Source organism: Hyperolius riggenbachi, chromosome 1 (genome assembly GCF_040937935.1).
Source record: "Hyperolius riggenbachi isolate aHypRig1 chromosome 1, aHypRig1.pri, whole genome shotgun sequence".
NCBI classification, from domain to species: Eukaryota; Metazoa; Chordata; class Amphibia; order Anura; family Hyperoliidae; genus Hyperolius; species Hyperolius riggenbachi.
This window is the reverse complement of record NC_090646.1, coordinates 79,019,937-79,038,202: the sequence shown is the minus strand read 5'-3', so window position 1 is coordinate 79,038,202 and position 18,266 is coordinate 79,019,937. Positions and strand designations below refer to the sequence as shown.

Genomic DNA, 18,266 nt, shown 5'->3' with positions numbered 1-18,266 from the left:
CCAACGCGTTTCACGGGTCACAATCCCGCTTTATCAGGCAAAAATCGCTCAGCCAGGCTATTGACCCGATTTTGTACTCTCCAAACCGATTTTACTCTACTTGGCCCCTCTGTGTTACTGCTTTACAAATTGTCTAGTCCACCCTTGGTGGAGGGGTGTATCCCCATTCCTTCCTGTCTACAGAGAGCGACTTCTTAAACCTGAGCGGGGTCAGGTTATAATTCTCCCCGCCCGCTTATCCAGTGGTTGCCTTTGTGGCGACCCACGTTTGTGAGTATAACCATTACTTTGTTGTACACCTGAATAATTGTCACTGAGATACTACACTATATTGGGCTCTCGGTTTCCCTTTGTCTCCTTCAAGCTTTCACCTTTACTGTCTCCCCATTACCATCAAGGATTTCTGAGATAGTGTTGAATGAGTCTACAACACCCACATCGTTTTTTATTACATCAAAAATTTCCCACTAACTGTGGGAAAAAAAATGAGGGGGAGATGTTGGCGATTACCAATCTTACTTGGTGCAAGTTTATTTTTAATAGATCTAGCTTTTTTAAAAATAACTTCTGGATTGTCAGGTAGCTCCTCTTTCAACCATGGGTCCTGCAATACAATATGCCAGTTTTTCTTTACAATATTTTTCATTTTCATTGCACTTTTGTTATATGTGGTGACAAATGAAGGACCTCTTTTATTATTTCCACATGATTTGGGCTTATTAGGTAACAGATATTATTTTTTTCTTTTACTCTTTTTATCTACACTCCTAAACTTATCAATTACATTGGAACTGAATTTTCCTGTATATCCTTTCTGCAAAAACTTATTAGCAAGAACCCTACTTAGTTCGTCATAATCCTTGTTCAGTGAGAAATTCCTTCTCAGCCGACAAAACTGACTTTTCGGTATATTGAAGATCCATCTCGGATGATGGCAGCTTGACACATGCAAGTAAGAATTCCCTGCTGTTGGCTTGAAGTGTCTTAGACTGTATACATTTATTTGAGTTATCAGCCATTAGGACGAGGTCCAAAAATATGATACACTCATTATCTGTTACGTGGGTGAACAGGTTAAAACTATTGTCATTACAGTATTCTACAAAGCCATTGAATTCTTCCTTCTTGCCATCCCAAATCAATAGATCATCGATAAATCTAGTATAGAATACAATGTGCTTTTTAAATGGATTCTCACCCCAAATAAACGTTTTCTCCCAAAATTCCATATATAAATTGGCAAAACTTGGGGCAAATCCTGCCCCCATAGACGTGCCGCAGGTCTGTAAATAGATTCCATGAAAGAAAAATAATTGTGAGCCAAAGCGAACCTGAGCAAGTCAATGAAATTGATCTGCTCTGGTGGGTGGTCTTGATAAACCCCAAGGAAATACCTCGCTGCCTCCAATCCCTTTTCGTGTGGTATACACGTGTATAATAAGGGTCACATCGGGGCCAGCAATAGCTATCCTCCCACCTGTAATCGGAAAGTAAATGAAGCACATGCTGGGAATCCCTAGTGTAGGCCTCCTGGCCTACAACAATTGGCTGCATAAAATGATCTATGTACAATGAAATATTTTCAAGCAACCCTCTCATTCCAGCCACTATAGGTCTTCCGGGTGGCTTCTTGCTATCTTTGTGTATTTTTGGGATTATGTAAAAATATGGAGTTTGTGGGTATGTTGGTTCCAAAAACGTTCTCATCTGTATTTATTAACCCATTTCTATAAGCATTATTAGTGATCTTAATCAGCTTGCTCTTAAACTCATCAGTGGGGTCCGAAGTTAACTTGGAGTATGTTAATGTATCGGGCAACAATCTGAGACCTTCCCTCTTATAATCATAAAAATTCAGAAGCACGATACCCCCTCCCTTGTCCTCCTGTCTGATGACTACATTTTTATCATCAGACAGGTTTTTCAAAGCCCCTCTGATTTACTCAGGTTCTGTTCTTTTGATCCTATTTTTATGGAGCATACTTTTTAGCTGCTCCAATACAATTTTATAAAAGGCATTGATGTACTGCCCCTTACAATGAGTGGGATAGAACACAGATCTTGGCTTGAAGGGGGTGTTTTTTACTTCAGTATTCGGGAGAAATTGTAACCAATCGCTGTCGGGATAAAAATCGGGATCAGGTTCACCCGCTTCACACTGTAGGTCCTCAAGGTCCCGCAGAGCCTGTTCATCCTCGAAGTCACATGACTCTCGCTGATGATCATATCTAGACTCTGATGGTGTAATTGTGCCGGACTCACCTGAGTTCTCGATCGGTTGATCCGCAGAGAAAATCCTCCTGAGAGTAAAGGTTGGTACACATGTCAGATAAAAGTCTTTGGAAAATGAAAGATCACAGACCAATTTTTCCCCCTTCCATGTAGTATGAGGGCCATACCTACACAGTCTATTCCATTGAGCTGAACTCCCCATCAGAAAAAAATCTTTGCAAGATGCTGCACAGACAGATGCTATACACATGCAACAGATCAGTATCTGCAACAGATCAGTTCCTGCAAAAGATCCGTTCCTGCAAAATGCATTCATAGTCTATATCTGCAGATCTCATACACACCTTGTTTAACGGACAATTATCTGCAGATCAGATCCACCAGGATGGATCTTCAGATCGGCAGATAATTGTCTGATCTGCAGATGAATGTCCGTTAAACAAGGTGTGTATGAGATCTGCAGATATCATAGACTATCAATGCCTTTTGCAGGAACTGATCTTTTGCAGATACTGATCTTTTGAATGTGTACAGCATCTTTGTGTGCAGCATCTTGCAAAGATTTTTATCTGATGGGGAGTTGAGCTCCATAGAATAGACTGTGTAGAGTATGGCTCTCATACTTCATGGAAGGGGGTAAAAATGGTCTGTGATCTTATATTTTCCAAAGACTTTTATCTGACATGTGTACCCACCTTTAAGCCCCATCTACACGGGGAGATGTGGAGACGATCGCCTCTTCCGCATCCCGCGCGTACCTGCTCGCCGCGCATGTGCCGGATTCGATTCCCCGCTGGCGCCGCTCATCTTCCGCTCGATTCCCTGCCATTGTCCTCTCGCGGGGAACGAGCAGGGAATCGGCGGTAACAAGATCTGACCTGTCGGATCTTATCAATCGAGCCGTATCGATTGATAAGCCACATCGCCGCCTCATCTACCCGTGTAGGCTTAAGAGTGTGCACAAACCTATGCAAATCTTTAAACAGAGTAAACTCGTCTGGTTTTGAGATGGGGGCAAAATGTAACCAAGGGGGGGTAATGAACTTTCCTCACTGGGATTAAGACAGTGTGAGGATGAAAATTTTTATAGTGGAAAATTCTGTCTGACACGATTTTATTTTTCCTTTTTTGGGTTTTCCTTCCTCCTCTGTTTCCCCTTCTGACTCTTTTAGGTGCCTCTTCACAGATTGCATTGTCTGTGGAGGATTCACCCCTAAAAAAAGTCTTGGCGTGGATCTCTGGTTGCACTTTCAGAACTGATATCCGAGAGAAAATTATCACCACTACTACATCAGACATTGACGTTGATCCCAGTGTTCAATGTTGGCCTGCACTGTATTTGTTTGATACCCCTGCTGTAGAGCATTTTGTCCCACTGTGTGTGGTCAGTGGAGTAGAAACAATGCCTCCTGTCCTAAATGTCCATACACTGGGAATAATTTACCAGCGGCTGAAGAGTGGAACAAGCGTTAGAGGAACTGTAGTGAAAATAACATTTTGTAGTGTAGTGAAAATAAAATTGCTCAATTTTATTTCTTTGGACAATATTCATTTATAGATTCAGTGTTCGCACATTTTAATTTTTTTTTGTTTCCTCTCCTCGATTTACGTTCTGAAATTTATCACAAGTGGCTGTCAGGTACAACTCTTCGGAATGTTGGTTTTACTGAGCTATGAAGCCAGTCCAAAATATATCTGGCGTCCCAGAGTGCTTTGGGAGGAGAATTCCGCAGAGCTAAGCCTAGGCTAAATATCACTGGGATGGCGGGGCTGCATTCAATATACAGCAATCTGTATTGTTTAAAGGACAGCTATAACCAGAGGGTATGGAGGCTGCCATATTTTATTTCCATTGAAGCAATACCAGTTGCCTGCTTGTCCTGCTGATCCTCTGCCTCTAATACTTTTCATAGGCCTTGAGCAAGCATGCAGCAGATCAGGTGTTACGGACATTGGCCTCAATTCACAAAACTTCTCGTAAATGACTTTTTTTTTTTCTTCTCCTGAATGAGAAAAATAACCTTTCAGCACATTTACAAGCAAAATAATCATGCAAAGTAAGTTGTTCCTTATTTAAGGTAAGAAAAGTAGTATGGATATTGATTATATTTTTTTTGCTCTTTGGGAACTTAAAAGAACCCAGAGTTCATGAAAATAGAAGATTTATACTTACCTGCAGCTTCCCCCAGCCCCATAAGCTCTAATCGCTCCCACGCCGCCATCCTCAGTGTTCTGCAGCGCCAGGACCGGGTCTCGTCACTTCCGTCAGTCGGCTCCAGTCTATGCAGGAGAAGTGCGCTCGCGCTGCTGCTGGAGAGATACGTAAAGAGCGCACTTCTCTTACGTCAGACTGGCTGCGACTGACGGAAGTGCGGGGAACCGGTACCAGCGATGCAGAAGACTGAGGACGGCGGTGTGGGAGCGATCGGAGCTTATGGGGCTGGAGGAAGCCGCAGGTATGTATAAATCTTTCTATTTTCATGAGCTCTGGTACACTTTAACAATGTAACATAAGGTGAAAACAAAGGAAAAAGCTGCCCAATGTCAGATCTGACAAATTTAGCTACATGCTTGTTTCTGCTGTAATTCAGACACTTCTGCAGCCAAATAGATCAGACGCAAGCTTTATTTGCCAAGTACAGTGGTTGTCGTACCCAGAATTGGTTGTGGTACACATGGCATTTGCAGCCGAACAGGTTCACATATGCAACAAACAAGACAATGGCAGCAATAGAAGTATGTGATAATACATGCAGGCACTCATGTACAGCATTGAGAGGAATAAAACTGGGCAGGCAATAATTCACTACAGAATTAAGTCTGCTAACCAGCGTGCTGCACCCGTGAGGTGCTTGTCCAAGTGGTGGGATTGCCGCAGGGGGATGGGCCTGGGGGCGGGAGCTGGAGGGCAGCCTGAGGGAAGACTGTGCTCCTGCACCTGGTGTTTCTAGAGGGAGATAGTCCTGTAATGGCCGCCCGATGGGAGGAGCTTAAATACTCTGTTGCCCAGGTGGCATGGGTCGCGTGAGGTCTTAGTGGCTCTTGTCTTCATTCTAACCGTGTGGAGCAGGTTCGAGAAGTGGTAGTGATGATCCAATGATTTTTTTCCACCGCTCTAATCACTCGTTGGAGCTTGTACCTCTCACTGGCGGTTGCACCTGCATACCAAACAATGATAGATTAGCAGAGGATGGATTCGATGGTGGTGTAAAAGCTGTTCAGCAGCTCACGTGGCATAATACATTTCTTCAGTTGTCTCAGGAAGAATAACCTCTGCTGTGCCCTCTTCTGAATTTTGGTACTGTTTTGTCCCCATCTTAAGTTGGTGGAAGTGGTTGTGTTAAGAAAACAAATGTCCAATAGCCTTGAAACTTTGGTCTCATTGATGAAAGGGTGGAATTTGGACGGGTTTTTCCAGCAGGGCTGCCAGGCAACTGGTATTGTTTAAAAGGAAATAAATATGGCAGCCTCCATATTCTCACTTCAGTTGTCTTTTAAATGGCAATAAAAATGCTACAGCCTGAGTATCCCTCTCAGTTCAGGTAAGAGACGAAAGGAGAGGAATATGAAGGCTGCCATATTTATTTCCTTTTTAAGCATACTACGTGCCTGGCTATCCTGCGGATCCCCTGCCTCTAATACTTCTAGCCATGGGATCAGATTGTCTGACTAGATTAGCTGCATGCTTGTTTCGAGTGTGTGATTCAGACATTACCACAGCCAAATAGATCAGCAGGACTGCCAGGTATTGATTAAAAATAAATTAAATATGGCAGCCACCAATTCCTGCTCACTTGAGTGAGATCTTGCAGCTTTTCTTCCCAAACACTGATTTGTATGTGGCGTTCTGCGACCGCCTGCATTGTATGACATACGGACATTTGAATATTTTTTTTTTTTTTTTTTTTTTTTTTTAAAGCGCTTGAATAAACAAAACCTACTTGTTACGCCTTGGAGAAATGTGAATGAGGCCTTTTGTGTTAACCTTCTCGACCGACCGCTTAACGCCGATAGGCATCTGGAAGGTGGCTTCCCCAGGACCCTCTAACACAGATCGGCGTCAAGTCCTGGGGGCGGACCTTACCGGGGATGAAAAATGAAAAAGTAAAAAAACGGCCAAAAGTACTTGTACAGCGCTGCAATCTAGTGCAGTGCTGTGCGGGGGACAGCTCTGTCACTGAGCTGTCCCCAAAAGAAGGCTCATAAACAGATCGCAAGGTGGTGGCAAGAGAAGGACAGATTCATTTGTGTGCCGAATTGTGTGGCCCTGCAGCGAGTTATTAAAGGCCTTGTCACTAGGGGGTTGTAAGCCTGTGGTCCTCAAGTGGTTAAGCAGAATTGATTTTCTTCAATGTGGTTGGTTGAAGTGAAAGTGATTTCTATGGCGTCAGTCCATGTTACTAACGCTGCAGTGCAGGCTTTATAAAGACAGACGCCGGTCTGTCAATATATGTATCTCACAGTACAAATTGCGCAAATGGCATGTAAAACCTCTCCCAGCTTTTCCTTCCACCGGTTCTGATAAAGGAGCTCTTGCTTGATAGGCTATTAATAATCCCCGGCTCAGAGTTGTAGGACAGTAGAAGCCGCTGTGTAGCTGAATGGCGGGACTGCTGCCTGCAGAGCCCTTTTCAGCTGCCTCAGTAGTCCTACTGTCTTTCACCAGCATTAGCATACCGGAGGATCTAAAAAGACAGTATAACACCTAGCCTATTGTCTCAGGAAAGGTCTGCTTTATTTCTCAAAATAAGTGGCATGAAAACGTTTACTGCCAGAGTGTATATGGGCTTAAAGGATACCCAAAGTGAAAAATGATTAATGAAAACAATTTGTATCTATCCTCTTCTTTTTTGAAAATTACTTTTTTTTTTTTTTTTTTTTTTTTAGTTATCCCACAGTTATGCTTTATATTTAAATCTATTTTTTACGGTTTCGTGGCCTTTTCTCAATGACACATTCATTGAAGTATGCCAGAGCTAAAATCTGTGAACGATGGACCCTTTTATTGCTTTGCTGGCAGTAAATAGCTTCTGAGAGTAGGAAAGTGTTATATGGCTGCAATTCCTTATCAGTGATGGTTATGCTGTGGTCTGAACCTGGTCCCGACTCAGGCAGAAACTGTCACTTGCATACCTGATTTTTAACACTTTTAGGCAGAGAAAGAAAAAAAGGAACACAGCCTAGTTATTTGTGTGCTTGGCACTGTACATACACAGGTCTATCTCATCATGTCAAATGTCACCTTGGATGTCCTTTAACCACTTGAGGACCACAGTGGTAAACCCCCCCCCTAAAGACCAGGCACATTTTTACTCAAATGGCCACTGCAGCTTTAAGGCCAAGCTGCAGGGCCGCACAACACAGCACACAAGTGATTCCCCCCAACAACAGAGCTCTCTGTTGGTGGGGTCTGATCGCCCCCAAGTTATTTTTTTTTTTTTTAATATATCTTTCTTTTGGTATTTTTTTTTTCCTATTTTTTTTTTCAATCCCTCCCTCCCCCAGCCGGCCAATCACGGCGATCGGCTGTCATAGGCTTCTGCCTATGAGAGCCGATCTCTGTCTTGTCCCCCAGGGTCGCAGCGCTGTACATGGCTCCGCCCCTCGAGCAAGAGATGCGCGCGCAGCCTGCGTGCGATCTCCTGCAAAATAGAGCCCCAGGACATGATGGCAATCGGCGTTAGGCGGTCCTGGAGCTTCCGCCACGCCCATCGGCGTCAGGCAGTCGCCAAGAAGTTAGTGATTCCGAGCATCCTATTGAGGCTTCCCTCCCTGCTCTGATGTCCCCCGTCTGTGAGCACAGCCCTTCTCCACATGGGGGCAGCGCAGCTCCTCTTCCTGCAGCATAGCCGTGCAGTAGCATGGAGCCCACGGTTCCAGCTTATTGCGCATGCTAGCTTGCGCGGCCACGCTGGGGGAAGGTGCACAGCCCTGATATTATTGACCATGCCTTGTCTCTAATCTTCTGGGGGGTCAGGCAACGCTCAGTGAGGGGGCGCCGAGGGAAGCCTCAATAGGATCCTCAGGCTTCCCTCTCTTTAAGGAGGTATCTCATTTTGTACACTTTAAACCATCCTGAAGGCCCCTTGCACGCTGGCATTGGTAACCTGCAATGCATTGCCCTTTCTTACTACCTACTGTGATAGTCAGCAACATAGGAAATAGTAATTTATAGTGCATTTTTCTCTGGGAGAAATGTACTACTTATACAAGTGTTTTGTTTTTTTTGTTTTTTGTTTTTTTTTACAATTTTTCACAATAGCGGTCCTTTAACTCTTTAGCATCCGTTCACACATATATGCAGTGCTGGATTTACCATAAGGCACATGCCTACAGGCACCTGATGATGGAAAAGTGTCTCACTTCCCTACCCAAGCGCCTCCCTCCCTCCTTCCCTATGCACAGTCCTGAGCAGAGTGTAAATGAGGTTACTCCCCCCAGCTCTCGGCATTCCACTGACCTCCCTGCAGTTAGAGGCTCCTCTAGCTACCTAATACCTGTGGGCACATGTAGCTACTTAGTATTAGGTAGCTAGAGGCACACTCAGTATTAAGGGACACCAGTAGCTACCTACACTGGGCAGGGGAAGAAAGGAAGAAGTGGCATCGGGGCCAGGCAGCACACTTGCGGTGCAGTTTGGTGTGGATTGTAGGTTCATGGAGGGGGAAGTCTGGGGTGCCAGGACATCTATGCCTATAGGCTTCTGTGAGGTGATACCAGGCCTGCATATATGGAGCACTAAAAAGAGCCTGACCTTTCAACTATACAGAAAGGGGCTATGAGGCTTTGTGACCAGAGCCGGATTAGGCGCAATGCCAAGTAGCGTTCATGGTTTGGCACAGCTTCCAGTATGAAATAATCCTTAGTCAGGTGACGGCTGTAGTTTGAAGTTCACTAATGTCTGCTAGTGTGTGCTGTAATAATGTATATGTTGCTACCCAGAATCCTTCACTGCCAGCACTGGCCTTCCTGTGTGAGCGGGGCGCACACTGCAGCCTCCCCGGCAGCTGGAGGGAGATTTGTTCATGAAATCTGCAGCTGTTTAGAGTGAGATTTGCTGTCTGCCTCACCAGTATTTAACGCCACCAGCCACAAAGTAAGATTTCATCTTTTGAGTACAGATCACGGAGCATTTGAGGATAATGGGAAACCACAGCGCTGCTAATAATACACTCACAGTGCGATTGTCTCTGACGCTTGTTTGCAAATAAGAGCCCGTCGACAGGCAGCAGCCCTTTGAGCCCAGTTAGTGTTGGGATTGTGTTCAGCGGGGGGCGCAGAGAGAGCAGATTACTTCAGTTCTTTTGGAATGTGAAATGCTGCAATTATGTAACGCGTGTGTTCCTGCTGATTTCTGAGCATTATGGGCCCTCAGGACTGCAGTGTCGCTTAGCATCATTAAAGCACATCACAAGTGCCAGGCACAGAATACAGGCTTGTGGCGCTGCACTTGGACTGAACCATCCGCGTAGAATTCTCCTAGGGGGGGGGGGGCGGAAATGCAAAGTGTGCGTATATAGTAGTGTGTGTGTGCGCGTATATAGTAGTGTGTGTGTGCGCGTATATAGTAGTGTGTGTGTGCGCGTATATAGTAGTGTGTGTGTGCGCGTATATAGTAGTGTGTGTGCGTGCGTATATAGTAGTGTGTGTGCGTGCGTATATAGTAGTGTGTGTGTGTGTGTGTGTGTGTGTGTGCGTATATAGTAGTGTGTGTGTGTGTGTGTGTGTGCGTATATAGTAGTGTGTGTGCGTATATAGTAGTGTGTGTGCGTATATAGTAGTGTGTGTGTGTGTGCGTATATAGTAGTGTGTGTGTGTGTGCGTATATAGTAGTGTGTGTGTGTGTGCGTATATAGTAGTGTGTGTGTGTGCGTATATAGTAGTGTGTGTGTGCGTATATAGTAGTGTGTGTGTGTGCGTATATAGTAGTGTGTGTGTGTGCGTATATAGTAGTGTGTGTGTGTGTGTGTGCGTATATAGTAGTGTGTGTGTACGTATATAGTAGTGTGTGTGTGTGTGTGTACGTATATAGTAGTGTGTGTGTGTGTGTACGTATATAGTAGTGTGTGTGTGTGTGTACGTATATAGTAGTGTGTGTGTGTGTGTACGTATATAGTAGTGTGTGTGTGTGTGTGTGTGTGTACGTATATAGTAGTGTGTGTGTGTGTGTGTGTGTGTACGTATATAGTAGTGTGTGTGTGTGTGTGTGTGTACGTATATAGTAGTGTGTGTGTGTGTGTGTGTGTGCGTATATAGTAGTGTGTGTGTGTACGTATATAGTAGTGTGTGTGTGTGTGTGTACGTATATAGTAGTGTGTGTGTGTGTGTGTGTGTGTGTGTGTGTGTGTGTGTACGTATATAGTAGTGTGTGTGTGTGTGTGTACGTATATAGTAGTGTGTGTGTGTGTGTGTACGTATATAGTAGTGTGTGTGTGTGTGTGTGTACGTATATAGTAGTGTGTGTGTGTGTGTGTGTACGTATGTAGTGTGTGTGTGTGTGTGTGTACGTATGTAGTGTGTGTGTGTGTGTGTGTACGTATATAGTAGTGTGTGTGTGTGTGTACGTATATAGTAGTGTGTGTGTGTGTACGTATATAGTAGTGTGTGTGTGTGTGTGTACGTATATAGTAGTGTGTGTGTGTGTGTGTACGTATATAGTAGTGTGTGTGTGTGTGTGTGTGTGTGTGTGTACGTATATAGTAGTGTGTGTGTGTGTGTGCGTATATAGTAGTGTGTGTGTGTGCGTATATAGTAGTGTGTGTGTGTGTGTGTGTGTGTGTACGTATATAGTAGTGTGTGTGTGTGCGTATATAGTAGTGTGTGTGTGTGTGTGTGTGTGTGTGTGTGTGTGTGTGTGTGTGTATATAGTAGTGTGTGTGTGTGTGTGTGCGTATATAGTAGTGTGTGTGTGTGTGTGTGTGTGTACGTATATAGTAGTGTGTGTGTGTGTGTACGTATATAGTAGTGTGTGTGTGTGCGTATATAGTAGTGTGTGTGTGTGCGTATATAGTAGTGTGTGTGTGTGCGTATATAGTAGTGTGTGTGTGTGCGTATATAGTAGTGTGTGTGTGTGTGTACGTATATAGTAGTGTGTGTGTGTGTGTGTGTGTGTGTACGTATATAGTAGTGTGTGTGTGTGTGTGTGTGTGTGCGTATATAGTAGTGTGTGTGTGCGTATATAGTAGTGTGTGTGTACGTATATAGTAGTGTGTGTGTGTACGTATATAGTTGTGTGTGTGTGTGTGTGTGTGTGTGTGTGTGTGTGTGTGTGTGCGCGTATATAGTAGTGTGTGTGTGTGTGTGTGCACGTATATAGTAGTGTGTGTGTGTGTGTATAGTAGTGTGTGTGTGTGTGTGTGTGTGTGTGTGTGTGTGTGTGTGTGTGTGTGTGCGTATATAGTAGTGTGTGTGTACGTATATAGTAGTGTGTGTGTGTGTACGTATATAGTTGTGTGTGTGTGTGTGTGTGTGTGTGTGCGCGTATATAGTAGTGTGTGTGTGTGTGTGCACGTATATAGTAGTGTGTGTGTGTGTGTGTATAGTAGTGTGTGTGTGTGTGTGTGTGTGTGTGTGTGTGTGTGTGTGTGTGTGTGTGCGTATATAGTAGTGTGTGTGCGTATATAGTAGTGTGTGTGCGTATATAGTAGTGTGTGCGCGTATATAGTAGTGTGTGCGCGTATATAGTAGTGTGTGTGCGTATATAGTAGTGTGTGTGCGTATATAGTAGTGTGTGTGCGTATATAGTAGTGTGTGTGCGTATATAGTAGTGTGTGTGCGTATATAGTAGTGTGTGTGCGTATATAGTAGTGTGTGTGCGTATATAGTAGTGTGTGTGCGTATATAGTAGTGTGTGTGCGTATATAGTAGTGTGTGTGTATATAGTAGTGTGTGTGTATATAGTAGTGTGTGTGTGTGTGTGTGTATAGTAGTGTGTGTGTGTGTGTGTGTGTGTGTGTGTGTATATATAGTAGTGTGTGTGTGTGTGTGCGTATATAGTAGTGTGTGTGTGTGTGTGTGTGTGTATATAGTAGTGTGTGTGTGTGTGTGTATATAGTAGTGTGTGTGTGTGTATATAGTAGTGTGTGTGTGTGTATATAGTAGTGTGTGTGTGTGTGTATATAGTAGTGTGTGTGTGTGTGTGTATATAGTAGTGTGTGTGTGTGTGTGTGTGTATAGTAGTGTGTGTGTGTGTGTGTATATAGTAGTGTGTGTGTGTATATAGTAGTGTGTGTGTGTGTGTGTGTGTGTGTGTGTGTGTGTGTGTGTATATATAGTAGTGTGTGTGTGTGTATATAGTTGTGTGTGTGTGTGTGTGTGTATATAGTAGTGTGTGTGTGTGTGTGTGTATATAGTAGTGTGTGTGTGTGTGTATATAGTAGTGTGTGTGTGTGTGTGTATATATAGTAGTGTGTGTGTGTATATAGTAGTGTGTGTGTGTATATAGTAGTGTGTGTGTGTATATAGTAGTGTGTGTGTGTGTATATAGTAGTGTGTGTGTGTGTGTGTGTGTGTGTGTGTGTGTGTGTGTACGTATATAGTAGTGTGTGTGTGTACGTATATAGTAGTGTGTGTGTGTACGTATATAGTAGTGTGTGTGTGTACGTATATAGTAGTGTGTGTGTGTACGTATATAGTAGTGTGTGTGTGTGTGTACGTATATAGTAGTGTGTGTGTGTGTGTGTGTATACGTATATAGTAGTGTGTGTGTGTGTGTGTACGTATATAGTAGTGTGTGTGTGTGTGTGTGTACGTATATAGTAGTGTGTGTGTGTGTACGTATATAGTAGTGTGTGTGTGTGTACGTATATAGTAGTGTGTGTGTGTGTGTGTGTGTGTGTACGTATATAGTAGTGTGTGTGTGTGTGTGTACGTATATAGTAGTGTGTGTGTGTGTGTGTGTGTGTACGTATATAGTAGTGTGTGTGTACGTATATAGTAGTGTGTGTGTGTGTGTGTGTGCGTATATAGTAGTGTGTGTGTGTGTGCGTATATAGTAGTGTGTGTGTGTGTGCGTATATAGTAGTGTGTGTGTGTGCGTATATAGTAGTGTGTGTGTGTGTGCGTATATAGTAGTGTGTGTGTGTGCGTATATAGTAGTGTGTGTGTGTGTGTGTGTGTGTGTGTGTGCGTATATAGTAGTGTGTGTGTGCGTATATAGTAGTGTGTGTGTGCGTATATAGTAGTGTGTGTGTGTACGTATATAGTAGTGTGTGTGTGTGTGTGTGTGTGTGTACGTATATAGTAGTGTGTGTGTGTGTGTGTGTGTGTGCGTATATAGTAGTGTGTGTGTACGTATATAGTAGTGTGTGTGTGTGTGTGTGTGTACGTATATAGTAGTGTGTGTGTGTACGTATATAGTAGTGTGTGTGTGTGTGTGCGTATATAGTAGTGTGTGTGTGTATATAGTAGTGTGTGTGTGTGTATATAGTAGTGTGTGTGTGTATATAGTAGTGTGTGTGTGTATATAGTAGTGTGTGTGTGTGTGTGTGTGTGTGTGTGTATATAGTAGTGTGTGTGTGTATAGTAGTGTGTGTGTGTGTGTGTGTGTGTATATAGTAGTGTGTGTGTGTATATAGTAGTGTGTGTGTGCGTGTGTGTGCGTATATAGTAGTGTGTGTGTGTGTGTGTGTACGTATATAGTAGTGTGTGTGTGTGTGTGTGTGTGTGTGTGTGTGTGTACGTATATAGTAGTGTGTGTGTGTGTGTGTGTATATAGTAGTGTGTGTGTGTGTGTGTGTGTGTGTGTGTGTGTGTGTGTATATAGTAGTGTGTGTGTATATAGTAGTGTGTGTGTGTGTGTGTGTGTATATAGTAGTGTGTGTGTGTGTGTATATAGTAGTGTGTGTGTGTGTGTGTGTGCGTATATAGTAGTGTGTGTGTGTGTGTGTGTGTGTGTGTGTGTGTGTGTGTGTGTGTGTGTGCGCGTGTGTGTGCGCGTATATAGTAGTGTGTGTGTGTGTGTGTGCGCGTATATAGTAGTGTGTGTGTGTGTGTGTGCGCGTATATAGTAGTGTGTGTGTGTGTGTGCGCGCGCGTATATAGTAGTGTGTGTGTGTGTGTGTGTGTGCTTGGCTTAACTGGCCAATAAACAAGCCGTCCGTGGAAAAGACACCTCATTATATGAAGGCAGTCAAGTAAATGCCGCATTGGGGGACTCTGTACAGCGAGGGCAGTGGCATAACTACAATTTTTGGGGCCCCAACAATGTTCTCATCCATTCCCTTGGTGCCTTTCACACCCTGGGGGCCCATCTCACAAGGGTCCTCAAACAAGTGTGGTCATCATCATCTTCACACCCATAACAAGTGTAGCCACAAAAACCCCTGATCTGAAGTATAATCTCCTGTTTAAAGCGGAATATAACCGAGCATTTCAACTTTGCTCTAAAACATTATTTACAGCATATTATATGCAAAAAGCATTTTTTTTTTACTAGACCAGCATTGGAAGGGTTAAACACAGAGGTTTTAAGTTCCGTGCAGACATTCAGATAGTTACATTCTATTTAGTTAGTGTGTAACTGTTTATCAATAGATACATCTCTTTGGCTGTCCTCCAAGCTCCTTCTCAGTGAGAGAGATGAGTCACAATAAACACATATTTGTAAACAAAAAGTATCTAACTCAAGTTCGGATTCGTCTGCAGAAATCTCTAGGGACTTTAAAGCCCTGTGTAACCCTTCCAATGCTGGTCTAGTAAAAAAAAAATGCTGGTTGCATATAATATACTGTAAATAATGTTTTAGAGCAAAGTTGAAATGCAGGGTTATATTCCGCTTTAAGAGGGAGGGAAGTTCAGTAGTTGGGGGCCCCCTACAGATCTGGGCCCTCCTGCTATGACAGGTGCTGATCCCTCTAGGTACGCTCCTGGGTGAAGGGAACATTGAGTGCCACCCGATAACTAATTGAACAGTGCTCAGATAAAGGCATACAAGCCCTGTACACCTTTCCAGGAATTCAGGAGAAAAGAGACTTCTGCGTGATGTAGGCTTCAGTGACGGCAGGAATCTGACCTGGCAACCGCTCCACTTTTCCTCCAGTTTACTAATCTTGATAGATCGGCCCTAAAGAGGCTGAGATCGGCCTGCTGTTTGATCCGTTTGTTTACTTTCAGTCTTTACTCTACAAATAAGGTGTAGTGTAACAAAGCGTCATATCTGTGTGAACTCCTGCAGGATGAGATACTGATTAACGCGCATTTTATTTCCAGGTACTAAACGAAGCGGTGGGAGCGCTGATGTATCACACGATCACTTTAACGCGAGAAGACTTGGAGAAATTCAAGGCCCTTCGAATAATCGTCAGAATTGGAAGCGGGTTTGACAATATTGACATTAAGTCAGCTGGAGATCTAGGTACATTTTGTTTTCAGTGATTTGCGCTTCAGTCATGAAAGCTTAGTATTGGAATAGTCCCATCTTTCGATGTAAAATGGCTGCGTCTTCTGGTTTTCTTGTTTTTTGTTTTGTTTTTTCAATTTCCAGGTGAGTCAGTCAGACACAAACGTGGACAGTGTCCCGCAAGCAACATTTCAAAATATCGTTTTTAGCATTTTTTTTTTCATTTCTTCATCTTTTTCTCCATTAGAATAATAAATATGGTAAAATAATGGTATTAAAGCAGAACTGAAGATTAACAAAAACAGAGTTTCTCTTACCTGGGCCTTCTGCCAGCCCCTTGCAGGCGCAGAATGCTATTGCGGACGGGAACGTGAAGGATAAGTGTGGCCAGGGCCGCACAGGCGCAGTTGCCGTCAACTTACTAGTTGGCGGAAACTAAACTGCACCAAGGCGGGAGAACGGAGGATCATTGTGGACAGGCGCGGGACAGGACAGCTCCAAGGGGCTGGCAGAAGCCCCAGGCAAGTGACACCCTTGTTTTTTTTTTTTTTTTTTTTTAATCTTCACTTCCGCTTTCAGGCTTAATGCCTAACCCTAAGACCCCTTCCTGACTCCTTACCCTAAGGGCCTGTGCACACTGCTGTGCTTGCGCTTTTAAAATCGCATGTGTTTTTTTAATTGCAAGGTCTTTTGAAAAATCATGAAAATCGCAAAGATCTGTACACACTAGTGCGATGTGATTTTTCTATTTTCATGAAGGCTTCGCGATTTAAAAATTGCATGTGAGTTTAAAAGTGCAGTGCAAGCGCAGCAGTGTGTACAGGCCCTAAGACCCCCCCTTCCTGACACCTAAGACCCCCCCCCCTTACTGAAGCATAACCTAGCCCCCCCCCCCCCCTCAAGAAAAGATACATTTCTAAAATACAGTTCAAAAGGATACTTTACGAAATCTCAAAACAAATTTCATAACGAATATTTTCAAACCGATAATTCTTAAAATAAAACAAAAACTTTGGACGGGTCGGGAGCCCAATTTCGGCTTATGGTGACCAATAGCAGATATTTTGCCCAAATAGTCCATTTGCTGTAGGCTCCCAAATTTCCTACTTTCGTGATACCTGGCTTAAAAATTACTTTAAAACCTAAAAATCCAAGTTTACGGTTTGGCTTTGGGGAATGACTGTAGTTTCATGTTTTACAGCACCCAACTTTAACTATTGTCCTTTGTCTCATCTATGTCCTGCACTTGAGCTGGGAGCACAGCTGGGTTGACAATTTGGCAGGCAATTGCGGCCTTCTGAGTTTGTGATTGTGTTTCCACACACTTTCAGAAATCCTTCACAATTTGTTTCCGATTGCAGTGTAATGCACTCAACTAGGAAACGCACAGGGAAAAAATGCTGTGTATTTTAAAATCATGGTAGAAATCGCGAACTGATGTAAACGACATGCCATTTCCAAGCAGGCCCGTGACTGCAATGGTCAGTGCAGAAGTGCGCATTGTACCATGGACAGCATAATGTCCACGATGCTATGTGCCTATGTGTGCGCTCTGCTCATTGAATGGGGGGGGGGGGGGAACTATTGGTATGTGTGCGGTTAGTTGAGGGTGTTGGTGGAGAGGAGTTTGGGGGAGGGGTGCTATATATTAAAAGGGGAAGTAAAAAAAAAAGTCCTCTGCCACCGGGCCCCCATGGTGGTGTAGGGCTCCCTTTCGGCCACTATGGCTGCTATGGCGATCCCTGTGCCACTGATGAAGGTGGCAACACTCAGCCTCCTGGGTCCCAGCTGCTGTGGCTATTGCTTTGCCCCATGGCTAGTAAAATCCACCTGGATTTTGTCCCATTTAGTCCCTTGCTCAGTACTTTAGATCCTAGGTTTTCAATGTGTAGTACGCGTACCCCAGGAGGTACTTCTGATGGTTCCAGGGGGTACTCTGGCTTGATATACTTAACCAAGAATAACTAATTTAGAGTTTTAGAAAAACTTACTTAACACTAAATTAGTATTTTAGCTAATTAAGAGCAATAGTAAATGCTTGGAAATTGTTTAGAACCAATTATCATGTACTACGATGAAATATATTTTTGTCAAGGGGTAGTTGTGATAATGTTTACTATGCTGGGGGTACTTGGTGAGTACAGGGTTTTATAAGGGGTACATAGCAATACAATGTTGAGAAACACTGCTCTAGATCATATATATGGCCTACTCCTGACCACAAGCTGTGACCATTCTGCTGGCCTAACCCTCCTGCTCTGTCTCCTCCAGGTATAGCAGTATGTAATGTGCCAGCGGCATCTGTAGAAGAGACCGCCGACTCTACTTTGTGCCACATTCTCAACCTGTACAGGAGGACCACGTGGCTGCATCAGGCATTGCGGGAAGGCACGCGGGTCCAAAGCGTGGAGCAAATACGGGAGGTGGCATCCGGGGCCGCCCGAATCCGAGGGGAGACGCTAGGCATTATAGGACTAGGTAAGGTTTGCTTTTTTTCTTTTTTTTTAATCAGGTCTCTATATATTGTCTGTAAACTGAATGCCGTGTAATTAAGTTTGAGTTCCTGTACTTGAAGACATGGTTAATCTTTTGAAGTGATGGTAAAGGTGCCTATTAGGAATGATCCATGAGATGCAAATATTTCAGAGTTCATGCCGATGTAAGTCCATTTTGAAGCTGCATATGTTTGCATAAA

At 43.6% G+C, this 18,266-nt stretch overlaps 1 protein-coding gene across 10 annotated transcripts in view; it reads left to right on the top strand.

Moving 5' to 3' along the window:
• Positions 1 to 18,266, top strand: part of CTBP1 (C-terminal binding protein 1) — a 664,453-nt gene that overhangs the window by 591,836 nt on the left and 54,351 nt on the right. For all 10 annotated transcript variants that reach the window (XM_068275626.1, XM_068275617.1, XM_068275601.1 and 7 more), the window contains 2 exons: positions 15,442 to 15,586; positions 17,843 to 18,049. In XM_068275626.1, the coding sequence (XP_068131727.1) occupies positions 15,442 to 15,586; positions 17,843 to 18,049 (352 nt within the window). The remainder of the gene's footprint in view (positions 1 to 15,441; positions 15,587 to 17,842; positions 18,050 to 18,266) is intronic.